The sequence below is a fragment of the Macaca fascicularis genome, chromosome 6 (assembly GCF_037993035.2).
Source record: "Macaca fascicularis isolate 582-1 chromosome 6, T2T-MFA8v1.1".
Taxonomy (NCBI): Eukaryota; Metazoa; Chordata; class Mammalia; order Primates; family Cercopithecidae; genus Macaca; species Macaca fascicularis.
The window spans coordinates 78,911,889-78,934,302 of NC_088380.1; the positions used below are offsets into that span (position 1 = coordinate 78,911,889).

A 22,414-nucleotide genomic window follows, 5' to 3' on the forward strand; every position below is an offset into this window, starting at 1 on the left:
GCCTGGGCGACAGAGCGAGACTCCATCTCAAAAAAAAAAAAAAAAAGAGAATGGTGATGACTTTTCACAAGCATCCTGCCTTTAGGCACTTGTTTACCTAAGCACACCCTGCACAGCCCAAAATCCATTAAACCTTGAGTCACCACAGCACATGTCTCTTGCAAGGACAAGGTTGGGGGTAGGGTCACAGATTAACAGCATCTCAAATACAGAACAAAATGGAGTCTCTTATGTCTACTTCTTTCTATATAGACACAGTAACAGTCTGATATCTTTCTTTTCCCCACAACCTACAATAAGGGTGCTTGCTCAGACAAGGATGTTCAAACACATATACACAAGAATGCTCAAAATGTATAAGCTTCAATTCTTTCAGAGTGAGCCAAAATAATTTAGGGAAAAAATTATTTTAACTAAAAATTACATGATAAAATGACTAATAATGACAGAAGCGTTACAATTACAATCTAAGCACCACGACGACCATGCTAGAATTTTTTTTTTTTTTTCTTGAGGCAGGCTCTCACTTTGTTACCCAGGCTGGAGTACAGTGGTGTGATCATGGCTCACTGCAACTTTGGACTTCTGGGCGCAGGCAATTCTCCTATCTCAGCCTACCAAGTAGCTAGGATTACAGGAGTGTGCCACTATGCTCAGCTAATTTTGTAATTTTTGTACAGGTGAGGTCTCTCTCTGTTAGCCAGGCTAGGCTCCAACTCCTGGCCTCAGCAATCCTCCCACCTAGGCCTCCCAAAGTGCTGCTGGGATTCTAGGCCTGAGCCACCACTCCCAGCCAAAAAATCCTTCTAATCAGAAGTTCATTTTGAGGTATTTACGTTGATGGTAGTGTTTTGTCGTCACTGAGTGCAACTTTGTCCCCAACCCTTTTTAACAGATGCAAAGTAGACATCAAGTGGCTAAGGTGGTATACTGAATTTCTACTCTTGCAAGATTTTTTAAAAAATCAAATATTTGTAAGACAGCTAGCAACCTCATGAGCAAAAAAAATGAAAGATCTGAAAGCTTTGTAGGGTAAATTGGGAATTCTTTTTTTCCACTCTAGATGGTGCACACTAAAAGTAATTTCTGTTTGTCAGGGTTTAGCTATGAGAGATGATTCCTAATACCTTTAGGTTTACTTTTCCTGTGTAACTATATAAAAGGCATTCCTGGCCTTATTTATCACAGTTTGCTTAGTTTATTTATGAATACACTTACCTATGACCTATACAAGTCTTAATAAACATTGAAGACCAATTTTACTAAATGCTCCTAATTGTCACTTTTTTTTTTTTTTTTTTTTTTTATGGAGTCTGGCTCTGTCGCCCAGGCTGGAGGGCAGTAGTGTAATCTCAGCTCACTGCAACCTGTGCAGTAGAGAGGGATTTCACCATGTTGGTCAGGCTGATCTTGAGCTCCTCACCTCATGATCTGCCTGCCTTGGCCTCTCAAAGTTCTGGGATTATAGGCATGAACCACCGCGCCTGGCCCAGTCTCAGGCAGTTCTAGCAATGCAAGAATGGCCTAACACAGCCAGTATCTCTCATCCATGGAGTTGTCTCTGCTTTCCTGAGGGCAATGTTTGTCCTTCAGTGGCAACTTAGCAACTGCTGATTGACCCTGAACTCTCTCTCAGAGCATATGGAATGCCATCAGTTTATCTTCTACATAATTCAAAGTATCACTTCTAAATGTGAAGAAGTAAAGGGCCATATTTTCCACTTTGAGCATATGTTGGAAAATGATGAGATAGCTCAGAGTTTGAAATCTTAACCAACTAATGCCTACTATAAGCATTTCCCTAGGAAATTTGTATCTGTATAACACTTTGGTCTAGGACAAAAATTAAGGAGAAATTGATGTGATTTTGACAAGAAGCCGTTCCACAAATTCTATTTTTCAGTTGTTAGACAACTGAAATAAGGTCTTAAAAACAATATTCTGGGGACAAGCCCTAAAGACCCTCAAAGTACATTGGGATCATATTGTCTGGGGCAACCAAGACAACAATATCTATGCCATCCCAGCTGAGTGAGTTTATATATGTGAACCACAGACCTGACTGAAGACAATTCCAAGAGGTTGAGCATTTTACAGAATATTTTATCTCTCTGGAATCTGAAGGTTCCAACATTTAAAAAATTTCATGTTAGATACTCATATATGCCAGTAAATTTGCGTTTGTATATGATTTGAACTATGAGGTTTTGAACAGATTATTTCAAGAAAGCAATGTACTAGTTCTGAAATTATTCTGATTTTAAATATCATTTGCATTTCTGTAAATGGAAAATTATATAACAAATTCTAGCTCTTTTGACTATCATTAGTATTTGACTAACACTGACTCCCCAAAGCCCTAAAAGAAAATAGCGGGAGTTGAAATTTCAGTAGCATTGGAGAAAATATGTACTTTGTTTCCTTAGAAATAAAGGAGAGCATGTTAGATGACTAGCCATGAAGAAGCTTGTCTCAATATGTTTTCTTTTGAAGCTCTAAGATATAAAATAAGATCTGTGTATATTACTGGGGACGAAAACCATCATGAATAAAAATCTAACACTGAGTGTTGCCAAAATGATACCAGTGTTGGTACAGAATTATATGGACAGGATAAGGGGCATTCATTATCCCAGATACTTCACTTTCCATGCTCAGCAGTGTGAACATGTAAGTGAATTGTAGCTTATTACTTGCAGGTCAATTGATTTCCCACTCGCACATTTCTGGATTCATTTCTATTGGGTCTCCTCTTAACCAGCTTTTACAGAGCCTCAAAATGCGTATAGCCTGGAGGAGGCTATCAGTGTCTTAACTCACAATCTGGTGTGTGCGTATGTGTGTATGTGTGCAGAGAGAGAGAGAGAAAAAAAAAAAAAAAAAGAAGAGGAGGACAGAGAGAGAGAGACAGACAGAGAAAGGGAGGGAGAGGAAATTGTTCTTTTTCTCCTACTCCCTCAGAAGTGGGGGCATAGGGCTGTGGGAAAGGTGGGGCCCTCCAGGAGGCTAGAACCCTGCACCACCTGGAAGAGTCAGGAGGGCCCAAGTGTCTCGTCTCCTGAGGGGGTGTGTGTGTCCACTATCACCGTGTGTCCAGGAGGAGATTCCTGTCCTACAAGGCATTTCTCCTCCAACATTCTTTCTTCCCTGGGTAACCAAGTGAGGTGCTGAAACCCATCCTTTTAATTAATAGAGGTGCTCTGGGAGGCCTGAAGTCTCTTCAGACTGCTGACTCAGACAGACTTGAGGGTGGCTGCATGTTGCTTTTATGAAGCGTTACATGTGATTACAGTTGCTCTGGGTAGCCCCAGACTATAGGCCTAAATATTATGAGCCAGGGTTCACTAGGGAAATGAGCCAGGATTTTGTTTTTTTTTTTCTCTGGTGAGGGGAGGAACTCATCAAGTAGTTAATATGCACTACTTGACTTGATGCAGGGGAAATACAGGAAACCATGAAATTTACATTTATATGACTTTATGAGAAAAGGCAGATAAACACTGCACTCACATCCACTGAAATGGTTCACGCACTGGAAGCTCTAGCTCGTGGAAATTACCTTTCCAACTGTCATTCCTAACATTGTGAGGCTTGAGAATTCATAAACAAAATGTGATGGCATCTTCCTGAACCACAGTACCCAAGTTGCTTTGCTGTGCATACAAATTCTGGAGGAATTAAATGAAATAGAGTTTAGCTTCTGCTAAAGAAGCTAGAGCATGCTTCTATATGAAGCAACAAAATTTTCTCAAGTTTTGAAAGATAGACTTGTGACATCCAAGATTGGTTGTTATTATTGGTTCTATAGCAATTGTCTTCCTTCTTTGGTAGAAACATGTGGAAGATGGTGAAACCCTGTCTCTACTAAAAAAATACAAAAAAAAAAAATCAGCCGGGTGTGGTGGTGGGCACCTGTAGTCCCAGGTACTTGGGAGGCTGAGGCAGGATAATGGCATGAACCTGGGAGGCGGAGCTTGCAGTGAGCTGAGATCCTGTCACTGCACTCCAGCCTGGGAGACAGAGCGAGACTCCATCTCATAAATAAATAAATAAATTAAATAAAATAAATTTAAAAAATGTATTTAAGCCATTTGTTGATGTTTTCTAGTCTAATCACCTTTCGTTTGCTTGACCACATTCTTGGTATGTTGGTGATACGGTAATACATAAACTCCATCTGTAGCTATCAAAGCTTTAGTACCTCATCCTCCCATCTGAGCTAATGGATGACATTCTTACTAAACAACATTGGCACTTTGTGGCTGGCTTGAAGTCAGATCGTTTTCCAAAGAGATGTTAGGAATGTTTGTTTAGCATGTAGCATATAATCAGTTAGGAGCTATTTTCTTAACTGTCTTTTTCTCTTGTTTGTTTTCTTTCCTTTCTGTATATTCTGTTTTGTCTTTGCCTATTTCTCTGGTTCACAAAGTGTCCCTTCAGTTATAATGTTAGGAGGCCTTCACAGTTGTGGCTTCTTCTGCTTCTCCTTCTTCCTTCTTTCTTCTTCCTCTTCCTTCTCCTCCTCCTCCTCCTTTTCTTTCCTTCCCTCCCTCCCCTGCTCCTTCCCTCCCTCCCTCCCTCTTTTCTTTTTCTTTCTGTTTTCTCTTTTCTCCTTTCCTTTCCTTTCCTTCTCTTTTCTTTCCTTTCCTTTTCCCCTTCCCCTTCCCCTTCCCCTTCCCCTTCCCCTTCCCCGTCCCCTTCCCTTCCCTTCCCTTCCCTTCCCTTCCCTTCCCTTCCCTTCCCTTTTTTTTTCTTGACAGGATCTAACTCTGTCTCCCAGGCTAGAGTGCAATGGTGCAATCATGGCTCACTGCAGCCTTGACCTCCCGGGCTCATGCGAACCTCCCACCTCAGCCTCCCCAGTAGCTGGGACTACAGGTGCATGCTACCACACCAGGCTAATTTTTGTATTTTTTTTTTACGGGAAGTCAGGGACCCTGAATGGTGGGACTGGCTGGAGCCATGGCAGAGGAACATAAATTGTGAAGATTTCATCTTAATATGGACATTTATCAGTTCTCAAATAATACTTTTATAATTTCTTATGTCTGTCTTTAATCTCTTAATCCTGTTGTCTTCGTAAGCTGAGGTTGTACGTCACCTCAGGATCACTGTGATAATTGTGTTAACTGTAAAAATTGATTGTAACTCATGCGTGTTTGAACAATGAAATCAGTGCACCTTGAAAAAGAACAGAATAATAGCGATTTTTATGGAACAAGGGAAGACAACCATAAGGTCTGACTGCCTGTGGGGCTGGGCAAAAAGAGCCATATTTTTCTTCTTGCAGAAGGCCTATAAATGGATGTGCAAGTAGGAAACATATCGCTAAATTCTTTTCCTAGCAATGAATATTAATATTAGTACCCTGGGAAAAGAATGCATTCCTAGGGGGAGGTCTATGAACAGCCGCTCTGGGGATGTCTGTCTTGTGCTGTTGAGATAAGGACTGAGATACGCCCTGGTCTTCTGCAGAACCCTCAGGCTTACTAGGGTTGGGAAACCTCCACCCTAGTAAATTTGTGGTCACACTCGTTCTCTGCTCTTGAACCCTGTTTTCTGTTGTTTAAGATGTTTATCAAGACAATATGCGCACCACTGAACATAGACCCTTATCAGTGGTTCTGCTTTTGCCCTTTGCCCTGTGATCTTTGTTGGACCCTTATCAGTGGTTTTGCTTTTGCCCTTTGCCCTGTTCCCTCAGAAGCATGTGATCTTTGTTAGACCCTTATCAGTGATTCTGCTTTTTGCTCTTTGAAGCATGTGATCTTTGTACCTACTCTGTGTTCTTACATCCCCTCCCCTTTTGAAACCCTTAATAAAAACTTGCTGGTCTGAGACTCAGGTGGGCATCACAGTCCTATCAATATGTGATGTCACCTCTGGTGACCCAGCTGTAAAATTCCTCTCTTTATACTGTCTCTCTTTATTCCTCAGCCAGCCAACACTTATGAAAAATAGAAAGAACCTACGTTGAAATATTGGGGGTGGGTTCTCCATATATATGTATATAATTATATATATAATTATTATATAAATATATATTATATAAAATAAATTATTATTATTATTATTATTATTATTATTTGAGATTTGAGATTTTGCCATGTAGCACAGGCTGATCTGAAACTCCTGGGCTCAAGCAATCCTCCTGTTTCAGTCTCCCAAAGTGCTGGGATTACAGGCATGAGCCATCTCACTGGGCCCAGCATCTTTCTTGATATCAGGTTCATTGTCATTGCTGTTTGTTTTTCATTTGTTTCAGGGTTTAGACCTTCAACATTATATGGACATTTGCTATCAGTTTTCTTGAAGATGATGGGTTAACTGCCCAAGCAAGTGACACACAAAAACCTAAATCACAAGAATCAGGATAATTTATTATTATTTCTACTCTTTGAGTTTTCATCTTTAGGATTTAAGGTACTATGGTTCTACAGGAGTCAGAGCTTATTCTAAATTCCTCACTTTCCGGCTGGGCATGGTGGCTCACACTTGTAATCCCAGCACTTTGGGAGGCCAAAGTGGGCAGATCACTTGAGGTCAGGAGTTCAAGACCAGCCTGGCCAACATGGCGAAACCCCATCTCTCTACTAAAAGTGCAAAACTTAGCTGGGCATGATAGCCCATGCCTGTAGTCTCAGCTACTCGAGAGGCCGAGGCACAGGAATTGCTTGAAACTGAGAGGTAGAAATTGCAGTGAGTAGAGATCACACCACTGCACTGCAGCCTGAGTGACAGAGTGAGACTCTATATCAAAAATAATAATAATAATAATAATAATTCCTCACTTTCTTCATTAAAAATACAAAGCATGTAAAGATTAAAGTTAAATTGGACCAGGAAGCGAATCCCGTGGAGTGAAGGTCACACTGCAGTGGACTGACTTCTAAAGACTCTTGGTAAATGAGGAAGAAACCCGGAAGAGGAAGAGGAAAGCAAAGGGGTCAGGGATGGCTCTTCCTCAGGGTCTATTGACATTCAGGGATGTGGCCATAGAATTCTCTCAGGAGGAGTGGAAATGCCTGAACCCTGCTCAGAGGACTTTATACAGAGACGTGATGTTGGAGAATTATAGGAACCTGATCTCCCTGGATATCTCTTCCAAATGCATGATGAAGAAGTTGTCATCAACAGGGCAAGGCAACACAGAAGTGCTCCGCACAGGCGCACTGCAAAGACATGTAAGTCATCACATTGGAGATTTTTGCTTTCAGGAAATTGAGAAAGATATTCATGACTTTGTGTTTCAGTGGCAAGAAGATAAAAGAAATGGCCGTGAAGCACCCATGACAGAAATAAAAAAGTTGACGGGTAGTACAGGCCGATATGATCAAAGGCATGCTGGAAACAAGCTTATTAAAGATCAGCTTGGATCAAGCTTTCATTCGCATCTGACTGAACTGCACCTATTTCAGCCCAAAGGGAAAATTGGTAATCAAGTTGAGAAGTCTATCAACGATGCTTTCTCAGTTGCAGCATCCCAAAGAATTTCTTGTAGGCCCCAAAACCGTATTTCAAATAAGTATGGGAATAATTCCCTCCATTCTTCATTACTTACAAAAAAATGGGAAGTACACATGAGAGAAAAATCTTTCCAATGTAATGAGCGTGGCAAAGCCTTTAATTGTAGCTCACTCTTAAAAAAACATCAGAAAATCCATTTAGGAGAGGAAACAATATAAATGTAATGTATGTGGCAAGGTCTTTAACCAGAAGCAATACCTTGCATGCCATAGATGTCACACTGGTGAGAAACCTTACAAGTGTAATGAGTGTGGCAAGACCTTTGGTCACAATTCAGCCCTCTTAGTTCACAAGGCAATTCATACTGGAGAGAAACCTTGCAAGTGTAATGAATGTGGCAAGGTTTTTAATCACAAATCAAACCTTGCATGTCATCATAGACTTCATACTGTAAAGAAACCTTACAAGTGTAATGAATGTGGCAAGGTTTTTAATAGAAAATCAAACCTTGAATGTCATCATAGGCTTTATACTGGAAAGAAATCTTTCAAGTGTATTAATGTGGCGAGGTTTTTAGGCAACAATCAAACTTTGCATGTCATCATAGACTTCATACTGGAAAGAAACCTTACAAATGTGAAGAATGTGACAAGGTTTTCAATTTCAAACCACTTCTTGAAATACATAGAAGAGTTCATACTGGAGAGAAACCATAGAAATGTAAGGTTTGTGACAAGGATTTTGGGTGTGATTCACACCTGGTACAACATACTGGAATTCACACTGGAGAGGAACTGTACAAGTGTAATAAGTATGACAAAGCCTTTAATGGGCAGTCAACACTTACTCACCATCAAGCAATCCATGGTGTAGGGAAACTTTACTAATGTAATGATTGTCACAAAGTCTTCAGTAATGCTACAACCATTGCAAAACACTGGAGAATCCATAATGAAGAGAGGTCTTACAAGTGTAATAAACGTGGCATATTTTTCAGACATCGTTCATACCTTGCAGTTCATTGGTGATCTCTCTCTTTTTTTTTTTTTTTTTTTTTTTTTGAGACGGAGTCTTGCTCTGTCGCCCAGGCTGGAGTGCAGTGGCTGGATCTCAGCTCACTGCAAGCTCCGCCTTTTCAGTTCACGCTATTCTCCTGCCTCAGCCACCCGAGTAGCTGGGACTATAGGCGCCCGCCACCATGCCCGGCTAGTTTTTTGTATTTTTTAGTAGAGACGGGGTTTCACCGTGTTAGCCAGGATGGTATCGATCTCCTGACCTTGTGATCCGCCCGTCTCGGCCTCCCAAAGTGCTGGGATTACAGGCTTGAGCCACATTGGTGATCTCATACAGGAGAGAAACCTCACGAATGTGATGATTGTGGCAAAACCTTTACTTCACATTCACACCACAGTAGATATCAGAGAATCCATAATGGGCAGAAATCTTACAAATGTCATATGTGTGGTAAGGTCTTCAGTCTGAGGTCACTACTTGCAGAATATCAGAGAATTCATTTTTGAGGTAATAGTTCCAAATGCAATGAGTATAGCAAGGATTAATTGACTAATTTAGAGTCAATTCAGCATTGACTTGAGTTTGAGTTGACTTAAAACATTGAGTTCAAGCATTAATTGACATTAAGGTGTTTATGTTAAGAGGATTGGGCCAGGCGCAGTGGCTCACGCCTGTAATCCCAGCATTTGGGAGGCCAAGGTGGGTAGATCACTTGAGGTCAGGACTTTGAGACCAGCCTGGCCAACAGACATGAGCCACTTTTCCCAGCCTGTTTTTTGTTTAACAAAAACTGATGGGGATTTTTATGGGTATTGTGTTAAATCTAAATCACATTGGGTTATACAATCATTTAACAATATTAATTTTTCCAAACCATCAACATGGGTTGTATCTCTATATATGTTTTTAATCATTTTGATCAATGTTTGTAGATTTCAAGGTAGGAAATTCTCAGCTTTTTACATTTATGCCTAAGTGTTTATTTAAGTTCTGTGGCAAACGGAAGTGTTTTTAAATTTTCATTTAAAATTGTTTATTGTTATATATGGAAATTCAACTAATTTTTGGTGCTGATAATTTATTCTGCAAACACACTGAATGTGTTTATTAATTCCAGTAGTATTTTGGCTGATTGTGATTTTCTACACAGAATATCATGTCATCTACAAGCAAATATAATTTTACTTCTTTCTTTCTGATTTGGATGAGTTTTACTTCTTTTGCTATTTAATTACTCTCGCTAGGACAGCCAGTACTTATTGAATAGAAACGGTGAAAGCATTCTTGCATCATGTGAGATCCTACAGGAAAAGCATTCCATTTTGCCTGCTTGGTTATTTCTATTGTTGAGGTAAATTTCCTTCTCTATCTATTTTGTTTAGGATTTCTATGATGACTGTAAGTTGAATTTTGTGAAATGCTTTTTCTCCATCTATTGAGATGATGTGTTTTCATCTTTCATTCTCTTCAAGTGGTATATCATATTGATTTGCTTGAATATGTTGAATCATCCTTGCATCCCAGAAGTAAGTGGCACTTGCATATCTACCATCCTTTTATATATCCTTTTGAATACTGTTTTCCAGTACAAGGGGTCTTCAAGAAGCTCATAGAAAAATACGTATTATGAGAAAATTGTGCATGAATTCCACACATTTTGCACCAAAATAAATTGCTACAAATCTGTTATATCTGAACAGACTCTAGTTTGAGGCACTCAGAAGGGTAAGACATGAGTTTGAAAAGAGACGCCATCAAAGCAATATAAAGTCTGCTAAAATTGAAACAAGCAGAAACATCAAATTTATAATGAGACCAGATGCAGTGGCTCAGGCCTGTAATCCCAGCACTTTCAGAGGCCAAGGCAGGTGGGTCCCGTGAGCCCAGGGATTCAAGACCAGCCTGGGCAAAATGGTGAAACCCCTTCTCTACAAAGAATACAAAAATTAGCTGGGCATGGTGGCACATGCCTGCAGGGCCAGCTACTGTGGAGTCTGCAGTGGGAAGATGTCCTGAACCTGGGAGGTCGAGGCTGCAGTGAGCTGTGATCATGCCACTGCACTCCAGTATGGGTGACAGAGCAAGATACTGTCTCAAAAAAAGAATACTTATGGTAAAGTTTGGGTAGAGGAATAATGAAATCATTGATGCTTTATGAAAAGGTTGTGGAGACGATGCCCAAAAGAAATCAACAGTTTGCAAATGGAGAACTCATTTTGAGTTGGGACAAGACAGTGTTGAAATTGATTCATGGAGCAGCAGGCGGACCATCCACATCAGTTTCACACACACAAAAATTAATCTTGTTCATACCGCAATGAAGAGGACTGACAGCTAATAGCAGAAACAAGTCAGGAGTTTGAGAACAGGCTGGTTAACATGGTGAAATCTCGTCTCTGCTAAAAATACAAAAATTGGTCGAGTATGGTGGCGGGCACATGTAATCCCAGTTCTTCAGGAGTCTGAGGCCAGAGAATCGCTTGAACCCAGGAGGCAGCAGGTTGCAGTGAGCCAAGATGGCGCCATTGCACTCCAGCCTGGGCAACAAGAACAAAACTTTGTCTCAAAAGAAAAAAGAAGGTGTCAAGCCCCTTCTCTTTTTTTCTCTGCCATCGTGGTGTGTACTTGACTCTGCTTCTCACCAGATCTTCTCACAAGACTTTCAGGATTAAGCGACTCATGGCCAAGAAATAAAAGTAAAATTGTCCCATTCCCCAGTGGATTCGGATAATAAAATCAGGTACAACTCTAAAAGGAGACATTGGAGAAGAACTAAGCTGCGTCTATTAGTAATTGCACATGAGATGACACACATATTTATGTTGTGTGAGCATCATAATCACATTACCATATCAAGCTGAAAATTTCACCATTACCTGGAGAGCTGGACATGTTTTATTAGGAATATATTTTTTCTCTCTGAATCAGTTATGAACACATTGGTTGTCTGGGTTCAGTAATAAATATGTGAGACTTTTCATTAAAAAAAATTAAAGTTAAATTGCCATGCCATTAATGGAGAAAAGGAGCATTTTAACAAGAACAGTTTTCCCCCACCCCACTTCCATCTGATGCCAATCAAAACATACCACTGGCTATTTAGTAAAAACAATTTAATAAACCCCAGAACAAAAGCAGTGTACTTGTACACAGACATACAAATTAATGTGGAAAGAGAAAATGAAAGAATAAAGAAAACTAAACTCTAGTTGTTAGGGTATCCTCGAACCAAATTGTAGTTTTCCAACTAAGAACGTGTCTTTGTCTGTGTAGAACAGTTCTAGATTCAAGTAGCAGGTACTTTGTTTTTTGAGATGGAGTTTCATTCTTGTTGCCCAGGTTGGAATGCAATGGCATGATCTCAGCACACTGCAACCTCTACCTCCCGGGTTCAAGTGATTTTCCTGCCTCAGCCTCCCGAGTAGGTGGGATTACAGGCACGCGCCACCATGCCTGGCTAGAAAGTACTCTTTTTTAAATAGATGCCTCCATTATTGCTGCCGAACACATCAATTGTATCTTCTTCCTCCACTTTCAGCTGTGCAGGTATCTAGTTCATTGATTTGCTGCTTGTCAAATGCAGATCTGATCTGCCTGACAAACCCTACGCCTCACAATAGGCTCTGGCATTTGAAGGCTTGGCTGGGACTAAGATCTGTTTCCAAAGTGGCTCACACATATGCCTGGCAAGCTAGTGCTGGTTGTTAGCAGGACGCTGCAATTCCTTACCACAAGGACCTCTCCATAGGGTTTCTTGAGAGTCTCATGACATGGCAGCTGGCTTCCCCCATTGTGAGTGATCCTGGACTCAGGTTTGGATACAGAGAAAGGAATTTCTGCTACTGTAACTTTCCTAGCCTATTTCATCACCTCCACCCATTCTTGCCCTTGGGAGGAAGAGGAGTTTCTGGTTGGTAAATTTAGTGGAAGGAATTAAGTATGGTCAGTTAGCTTCTTTGGGCTTATTTTGGAGCAGGTTAATCCTCAGGAGTCAGACATTCTACTCTAATCTATTTTTTGGCCAGACTAAAGGGCCCACTCTTTAGGAGAGTCTTTGACTTGTCCAGCTATTCCAGGAACGGAGTGGGCTGGGTTGAAGGTAAGCCCATGTGGCTATAGATCTAAAGTCATGATCTCCCATCAGCATTGCCAGTGACATTTTGAGCTCCACCAATATGACGCTATATCAGTTAGTTCTCAACACTGGAAGAGCAGATAGGACCTCTTCCAACCTGAAAATTTGATGGATGGGAATAAAATTAGATTGATTCACCAAATAATTTGAAGAATGAAACTGTTTCCCACTGGGTAAATCTGAACATCTTCAAGGCTGGGGATATTACTGTGTTCAATTCTTTTCCATACAGCCTAAGAAGGTACTATCAAGACTTCTTCCAGAGGAGTGTTTGGATAGGGAGAGCACAGGAAATCGGGGGTGGAAATGTAGAGAGAGTGAGTCATTTTTGTTTATCATCCTTGCCGTCAAGTTGTCTTACCTGCTTTGGTCAAATGTCTAGTGGCGTTATTAATGTGAGAAATACCAACCAGTTAAAATTTTCCTGGCAGACTTCTGACTCCAATCTCTACTTCCTGTTGTAACAACAGATCCTCAACAACAACGATGACTACTATAATAATAGTACTTACTATTTTTGAGCACCTACCACAAGCCCAACAGCATCCTTTGAACTTTACATACATTGTTTCTGATGTTTATATGAGCCCTAAGAGGTAGATATTATTTTCATTTTACAGGTGAGGACAATAAGGCCCAGAGAGGTTAAGAAACATGCTGCAGGTCACACAGAGATTGGAACGCCTTTCTGTCTGACTCCAAACCTCATGCTCTTTTCATTCTGTCACATCTCAACTCTTCAGGGTGGAGAGTGCAGTTAAAGAAGAGAGTGTTCTTGCTTTTTGAGGCTTCTTGACTTCCCCTAGGAGGGTTTTCCAGATAACCCAGAAACTCAGGGGACATTAAGACAGAGGATTCAATTCAGAGATCATCTTACCCTTCCAACAGCCCCATCTCCTGCCCCACTCACTTCCCAGCCATGAAACTGTTATCACATCTAACTCAGAAACATGCTAAGAGGCCATCTGTTCAGCCAGGAGGTGCCATTATCTTTTATGGTCCTTGAAAATGGTCGTTGCCTGAGTAATTGAAACTGCATTTGACAATGGAAGATGAGATTCTGTGTCTCTCAGGGACCATATCTACATTGCTATTTTGTCTTCCCATGGCAAAAGGAACTTGAAACAACTCTAATCTTGAGAGGGGAAAACAGCAATTACCTTAATAGGTGTGGTAGGCAGAACAATGACTTTCCACAGCCATCCATGTCTTTTTCCCTGGGACCTGGGAATATGGTTCCTTACATGGCAAAAGGGACTTTGCAGATGTGATTAAATTAAGAGATTTGTATTGGAGGAGATTATTTTGGATTATCTAGTGGGCCCAATATTATCACAAGGGTCCTTAGGAGGGAAGGAAGGAGGCAGGAGAGTCAGAGAAGATGTGACAACAGCAGCAGAGGATTGCTGACTGGGGGTCATAAGCTAAGGAATGCAGGAAGCCTCTAGAAGCTGGAAAAGGCAAGGAAACAGATGCCCCCTAGACCCCTAGAAGCAACACAGCCATGCTGACACCTTTTAGTCCGGTGAGATCCAGTCAGATTTCTGACTTCTAGAACTGGATGTTAATTTGTATTGCTTTAAGGCACTAAATTTGTGGTAATTTGTTACAGTGGCAGCAGGAAATGAATACGCTAAGATACTCTCTACTCTTCTTCACTTAATTATTTATACAATTGGCCATTAAAAATCCTGGCGAGAACCTCTGTGTCTAGGGACCTCGCCATCTAGTCTTTTCTTGCAAAGCAAGAGGCATCGGGCATATCAAGTCCGGCATACCATGTTGTTATTGCCTCTTTTCATAATGGCCTTGTGGAGCAATGAACTTACACAATACTGTTTCATACTGATAAGTAAAGAAACTTTGACAGATCAACACCATTTCTGTGGAGTCAAACACTAGAGGGCTCTGCATAGCCTGTTACTTACTCTGAGATGTAATAAATACAAATCAACAATAGTACAACTAGTAGATGGCATATGTCCATTTGTGGCTTGTGCTTCTGGAAAACAAGGCATGGCTATCACCACTAGGCAGCTCCCCGGGTTTCCTGAGCCAGCTATTACCAACGGAACTGCTTCAGTGCTAAGGGAAATGAGGTGAAAAAAGTCAGTGACTCCCAGTCAAGCTCCAAAGGAAATGGCATAGCTAATGCAAGCTCCTCTGAAGCTGACCCGGTATCTGTCAGTGTTGACGGTTAATGACCCTGGTTGGAGCTCCATTAGAGAGTGGGGTAAACAGCATCTTTGTTTTCAACTGAACACTTTAGAAACTGCCTTGTGGATTAAAGACGTCCACTGACTAAATGCCAGCCAGCAGGATAATGATTTAATTAATCCTCCTACTGAAGCTGGTGGGAACCCAAAGCAGTCATTTCCTGGTAGAAACTCTTACCACAAAACAAATTCAATTGATTTCTGCCCACTCCTCTCATCCTCAGTGGAAATCAGAAAGAGCAAAACAATTCCAGCTGGTTAAACCAAAGATGCCTTCCGGAGGGCTTCAATTTGCCAACACTGCAGGGAGCCGGGATGAGCTGGGATCCAATAAACCCCATGGAGCTTTGGCACAGAGTGTCAGGTCCCTTCTAGATTCTTACACTCCTCTGTGCTCTGGGTTATCTCCTCTTATGCACTCTCAGGGGAAATTTCCCCTCATTGATTAAATGCTGCATTACCCCTTAATGAGTGTTTATGCACTGGTCACATTACTTGCTAAATCAGAAATAAGGCATTCCTGCCTCAAGCACTGGAAATCATCCCTGTAAGTGGCTAATGATACGCTTGTCAGGATACCAGAATTTAACATCGAATTAGTCAATCAAATTACCAGAAGGAGATACAGTGATATTTTGGCATTTCCATTTTACTGATGGGGTTAGAAATCCATGTCCCTCACAATGCATTCCCTGAGCACCTCTGATGTGCTGGCACACTTAGAAAAAGCTAACTAATCCTATGTTAATGTGTACAGTCAGGACCTGAGACCTAAATCTAGGTAGCGTCAGATCATTCACTGTTTGGGATTATTTGCATTTCTATTATTTTGTCGGTAGGAAGATGGCAAGATTAACTTATACAAAATTTAATTCTTGGGTGGGCACTCTGCTAGATGTATCATTTAATCTACAGACTAACTTGCTGTCAATTTGGGTCTTCCAATAAGTAAATGCTGAGATAGAGTCAGGGTTATTGGGGAATAACACTAGTGTCTCTATTTCATTTACTTTGGCTCTGATCTTTGTGATTTCTTTTCTACTGGCAAATTTGGGTTTGGTTTGTTCTTGTTTTTCCGGTTCCTTGAGATGCAACATGAAGTTGTTAATTTTTGATCTTTCTATTTTTTTGATGTAGGCATTTAATGCTATAAGATTCCCTCTTAGCATTGTTTTTGCTGTATCCCAGAGGTTTTGGTATGTTGTGTTTCTGTTTTAACTCATTTCAAAAAAGTTTTAAATTTACATCCTAATTTATTCATTGACCCAATGATAATTCAGGAACATGTTGTTTAATTTCCAGGTATTGTATAGTTTCAAGAATTCCTCGTTATTGATTTCTAGTTTTATTTTGCTGTAGCTTGCGAAGATACTTGTTATGATTTTGATTTTTAAAAATTTGTTGAGACTTGTTTTGTGGTCTAAAATATGGTCTGTCTTGGAGAATGTTCCACTTGCTGATAAGAACACATATTCTTCAGTTGGTGTGCAAATTAGTCTATAACATTCTAAGTCAATTTGGTCAAAAGAACAATTAAGTCCATTTTTTTGGTTATTTTTCAGTCTCGATGACCTGTCTAGTGCTATGACTGTGGTAATGAAGTCCTCCACTACTGTATTGCTGTCTATCTCTTTCTGTGTGTCTGCTAATATTTGTTTTATGACCCTGGGTGCTTTGGTGTTGGGTGCATATATATTTAAGATTGTTATATCCTCTTGCTGAATTCATTCCTTTATCATTATATATTGACCTTCTTTGTGTGTTTTTATTAAACTGTTTTTGATTTAAAGTGTGTGTGTGTGTTTTGTTTTGTTTTGTTTTGAGATAGAGTCTTGCTCCATCACCCAGGATGGAGTGCAGTGGTACAATCTTGGCTCACTACAACCTCCGCCTTATAGGTTTAAGTGATTCTCCTGCCTCAGCTTCCCGAGGAGCTGAGATTACAGGCACCTGCAACCATGCCCAGCTAGTTTTTGTATGTTTAATAGAGACATGGTTTCACCACGTTGGCCAGGCTGGTCTTGAACTCCTGACCTCAAGTGATCCACCTGCCTTGGCCTCCCAAAGTGCTGGGATTACAAGTGTAAGCCACTGTGCCTGGCCCTAAAGTCTGTTTTATGTGATGTAAGTATAGCTATTCCTGCTTGCTTTTGGTGGTGGGTTTATTTATTTATTTATTTATTTATTTTATTTATTTTTTTGACTGTGTCTTGCTCTGTCACCCAGGCAGGAGTGCTCACTGCAACCTCTTCCTCCCAGGTTCAAGCAATTCTCCTGCCTCAGCCTCCTGAGTAGCTGGGATTATAGGCCTGTGCCACCACACCCAGCTAATTTTTGTAATTTAGTAGAGACGGGGTTTCATCATGTTGGTCATGCTGGTCTCGAACTACTGACCTCGTGATCCACCTGCCTCAGCCTCCCAAAGTGCTGGGATTATAGGCATGAGCCACTGTGCCCAGCCTCTGCTTGCTTTTGGTTTTAAAAAACCGAAGAGGAAATTTTTCCTAACTCATTCGATGAGGCCAGTACCACTTCAATACCAAAACTAGACAAGGTCATAAGGAAAAAAAAAAACAAAACTAAAGACCAATATTTCTGGTAAATATAGATGCAAAAATCTCCAACAAAATACTAGCAAACCAAATCCAACAGCACATGAAAAAGATAATATACCATGATCAAGTGGTTTTATACTAGGGAGGCAAGGTTGTTTTAACATAAGTAAATTAATAAATGTGACTCATCACATAAAGAGAAGCACAAAAACCACACATGATCATCTCAATAGATGCAGAAAAAGCATTTGCTGAAATTCCTTCATGATAAAAGCCTTCAGACTAAGCATAGAAGGAACATACCTCAACATAATAAAAGCCATATATGACAAACCCACAGCCAACATCATACTGAATGGGAAAAAGTTGAATGCATTCCCTCTAAGAGCTGGAACAAGAAAATAATGCCCACTTTCACCATTCCTATTCAACATAGTATTCAAAGTCCTAGCCAGAGAAATCAGGCAAGAGAAAAAAATAAAAGTCATGCAAGTTAGAAAAGAGGAAGTCAAATTATTCCTGTTCATTGATATGAGCTTATTTCTAGAAAACCCCAAAGACTCCAACAAAAAACTCTTAGATTTTATAAATAAATTAGGTAAAGTTTTATGATACAAAATCAAACTGCAAAAATTAGTAGCATTTCTATATACCAGTAATGATCAAGCTGATAACCAAATCAAGAAGGCAATGCCTTTTACAATAGCTAAAACAAAACAAAACAAAACAAATAACAGCAAAAAAAAAAAAAAAAAAAAAAAAAACCCACCATAGGAATATATTTAACCAAGGAGGTGAAATACCTCTACAAAAAATCCTACAAAACACTGAGGAAAGAAATTTTAGATGGCACAAACAAATGGAAAAACCTCCCATGTTCATGGATTGGAAGAATTAATATCATTAAAATGAGTATACTGCCCAAAGCAATCTATAGATTCAATGTAATTCCAATAAAAATACTGTCATTTTTCATAAAATTAAAAAAAAATCATGAGATTCATAATGAATAAAAATAAAAGAACCCAAATAGCCAGAGCAATCAAAAAATAGTGTTGGGAAAATTGGATAGCCATATACAGAAGAATGAAACTAGATCCCTATCTCTCACTATATAAAAAAGTCAATTCCAGATGGCTCAAAGGCTCATGTAAGAGCTAAAACTATAAAAATACTAGAAGAAAACCTAGGGAAAATTCTTCTGGGCATTGATCTAGGCAAAGAATTCGTGATTAAGATTTCAAAAGCACAAGAAACAAAACCAAAAATAGACAAATGGGACTTAAACAAAGAACTATGCACAGCAAAAGAAATAATCAACAGAATAAACATACAACCTGCAGAATGGCATAAAATATTTTCAAACTATGCTTCCAACAAAGGATGAATATCCAGAATTTACAAGGTACTCAAACAACTCAACAACGACAACAAAACAAATAGCCTTATTAAAAAGTGGACAAAGGACATGAAAAGACATTTTTCAAAAGAAGATATACAAATGGCTAATAACATATGAAAAAATGCTCAATATCACTCATAATTAGAGACATGCAAATTAAAACCACAATGAGATACCATCTTGCACCAGTCAGAATGGCTACTAACAAAGACAAAAACAACATGTGTTGGTGAGGATGGGGAGAAAAGGGAACACTTGTACACTGTTGATAGGAATGCAAATTATTACAACCTCTATGGAAAACAATATGGAGATTTTTCAAAGAACTAAAAATAGAACTATTCAATCCAGTAATCCCACTACTGGGTATCTACACAAAAGAAAAGAAATCATTCTATCAAAAAGATACCTGCACTCATATGTTTATTGCAGCACTATTCACAATACCAAAGATATAGAGCAACCTAAGTGTCCATCGACAGATGATTGGACAAAGAAAATGTGGTATCTATACCCAACGGAATACTATTCAGCTATTTAAAAAGAATGAAATAATATCTTTTGTTGCAATATGGATGGAACTGAAGACCATTATCTTAAGTGAAACAAATAAGACAAAGACAAATGTTGCATGTTCTCACAAGTGGAAGCTAAATAATGTGTACACATGCACATAAAGTATGAAATGATAGACACCGGAGACTTGGGAGAGTGGAGGGCTGGGAGGCAGGTGAATGATGAGGAATTAGTTAACGGGCATGATGTACATTATTTGGGTGACTGATACACTAAAAGCCCAGACTTCACCACTATGCAATATATTCATGTAGCAAAATTATACTTGTACTCCTTAAATTTATACAAATAAAAAAATTAAATTAAATTAAAAATGATGCAGTAATCCAGGCAAGAAATGATGAAGACTTGGATTAGGGCATGGCAGTGGGGATAATCACATTTAGGACATATATTTTGAAGGTAGAATTGATGGTATTTGCTGGTAGACCCAATCCAAGGTATGGGAGAAGAAAAACATCAGAATGACACCAAGGTTGTTGGTCTGTGCAGTGAGAGGTATGGTGTTGCCACTAGCTAAGAAAGAGAAGACTGTAGGAGCAACTGGTTCAGAGGGCTATTAGAAGCTCATGCAGCTGTAATAAATTTGAGATATGTAAGCAATAGACACAGAGGTCTGGAGTTCAAAGTAGAGTTCTGTGCTGGAAACATAAATGTAAGAACCATTCACTTTTTTTTTTTTTTTTTTTTTTTGAGATGGAGTCTCCCTGTGTCGCCCAGGCTGGAGTGCAGTGGCCGGATCTCAGCTCACTGCAAGCTCTGCCTCTCGGGTTTATGCCATTCTCCTGCCTCAGCCTCCCCAGTAGCTGGGACTACAGGCGCCCGCCACCTCGCCCGGCTAGTTTTCTGTATTTTTTAGTAGAGACGGGGTTTCACTGTGTTAGCCAGGATGGTCTCGATCTCCTGACCTTGTGATCCGCCTGTCTCAGCCTCCCAAAGTGCTGGGATTACAGGCTTGAGCCACTGTGCCTGGCCGAACCATTCACTTATAACTGAAAAATTAAATTTAAAGCAGTGAGTGCAGCTGATATTAATAAGGAAGGAGACCACCCCTCATATTGTCTTATGCCCAATTTCTGCCTCCAAAGAAAGAAGAAGTAAAAACTAAAAGGCAGAAATGAAATCCACAGGCAGACAGCCCGGTGCCGCAACCTGGGCCTGGTAGTTAAAGATCGACCCCTGACCTAACTGGTTCTGTTATCTATAGATTACAGACATTGTATAGAAATGTACTGTGAAAATCCCTATCTTGTTTTGTTCTGATCTAATTACTGGTGCACGCAGCCCCCAGTCACGTACCCCCTGCTTGCTCAATCAATCACGACCCTCTCACATGCACCCCCTTAGAGTTGTGAGCCCTTAAAAGGGACAGGAATTGCTCACTCAGGGAGCTCGGCTCTTGAGACTGAAGTCTTGCCAATGTCCCCGGCCAAATAAACCCCTTCCTTCTTTAACTCGGTGTCTGAGGAGTTTTGTCTGCCGCTCGTCCTGCTACATTTCTCGGTTCCCTGACCGGGAAGCGAGGTGAATGGTGGACGGTTGAGGCAGCTCCTTAGGCGGCTTAAGCCTGCCCTGTGGAACATCCTGCGGGGTACTCGGACCAGCCCAAGCAACGCGGATCCTGGGAGCGCTCCCAGGTAGGCATTTGCCCCGGTGGGACGCCTCGCCAGAGCAGTGTATGGCAGGCCCCTGTGGAGGATCAACGCAGTGGCTGAACACCGGGAAGGAACGGGCACTTGGAGTCTGGACTTCTGAAACTTGGTAAGACTAGTCTTTGGAACTTGCCCACTCTGTTTGAGTGGAAGCGTGGCCTGATCACCCAAGACGTGCCTTTATCGGCACTTTGGTTTTGCTTTTGACTTGGTTTGAATTGCTTGACAGGATTGGTCTTGGGAACTTGCCTACTCCATTTGAGTGAAAGCGTGATCTGATCACCCATGGTGTACCTTTATCGGCACTTTGGTTTTGGTTTTGATTTGGATTGAATTGCTTGACAGGACTAGTCTTGGGAACTTGCCTACTCCATTTGAGTGGAAGCGTGGCCTGATCACCCACGGTGTACCTTTATCAGCACTTTGGTTTTGACTTGGATTGAATTGCTTGACAGGACTGGTCTTGGGAACTTGCCTACTCCATTTGAGTGGAAGCGTGGCCTGATCACCCATGGTGTGCCTGTACTGGCACTTTGGTTTTTGTTTTTGACTTGACTTGGATTGCTTGATACTTTGGTTTTGGTTTTGACCTGGCTTGGATTTCTGGATACTCTGATTTTGGTTTTGATTTTGGTTTGGTGTAAACTACAAAAGTGTGTGTGTGCCCTTTTTACCTGTTCTTTGTTTTGTGGTGTGCGTGTGGTGTGAGCGTGGTGTTTTGTCTAGAGGAAACACGGGTGAGGCACAAAGTAAGCCCACCCCACTAGGAACTATGTGGAAAATTTTCAAAAAAAGGATTTAAGGGAGACTATGGAGTACTATGACACCAGGAACACTTAAAACTTTGTGTAAGATAGACTGGCCAGCATTAGAGGTAGGTTGGCCATTAGAAGGAAGAGTGGACAGGTCCCTTGTTTCAAAGGTATGGCACAAGGTAACCTGTAAGCCAGGAAACCCAGACCAGCTTGTTTTAGATCCCCTGCCCCCAACACACAGTAGTTGAGAGAACAGCAGCATAAGCGGCTGGCAGAGGCAAAGAGAGAGAGAGGAAGAGACAGAGAGGAAGAGACAGACAAAGAGGGTGTCAAGGAGAGAGAGAGAGAGAGAAAGAGGCAGAGAGAGAGGAAGAGACAGAGGCAAAAGGAAAGTCAAAGAGAGAAAGAAAGAAAGAGAGAGATATATAAGTAGTTAAGAAAAAAAAAAAGTGTACCCTATTCCTTTAAAAGTCATCATACCAATTCTAATTTGGACAAAACAAGGTCTTATTGATAGCAAAAGATAATTAAAATCCCAAACTTACAAGGTTTTCAACAAAAGTAAAGTTTGCTAAAAGTTAACAGTGTAACATGTATTATAGTAATTATATTCTTGTGGCCTTAGACAGTCTAGTCCACAGA

The 22,414-nt window shown here is 40.5% G+C and overlaps 1 protein-coding gene and 1 long non-coding RNA gene across 10 annotated transcripts in view; both read left to right on the top strand.

Moving 5' to 3' along the window:
* The window catches only part of LOC123573984 (uncharacterized), a 123,470-nt gene that overhangs the window by 58,359 nt on the left and 42,697 nt on the right, over positions 1-22,414 (top strand). For 4 of the 9 annotated variants that reach the window (XR_012413739.1, XR_006698751.3, XR_012413740.1 and 1 more), the window contains exon 1: positions 20,990-21,126. The exons of the other annotated variants lie outside the window; for them this stretch is intronic. This is a non-coding gene — a long non-coding RNA (uncharacterized lncRNA). Of the gene's footprint in view, positions 1-20,989; positions 21,127-22,414 lie in introns of those variants that run through there. 9 annotated transcript variants of the gene reach the window in all.
* On the top strand, positions 6,947-8,340 carry LOC102124219 (zinc finger protein 701-like). The gene is given in 2 exon segments (XM_065546017.2): positions 6,947-7,673; positions 7,675-8,340. Coding segments are annotated over 2 exon segments (1,386 nt in total). The 5' UTR covers positions 6,947-6,953.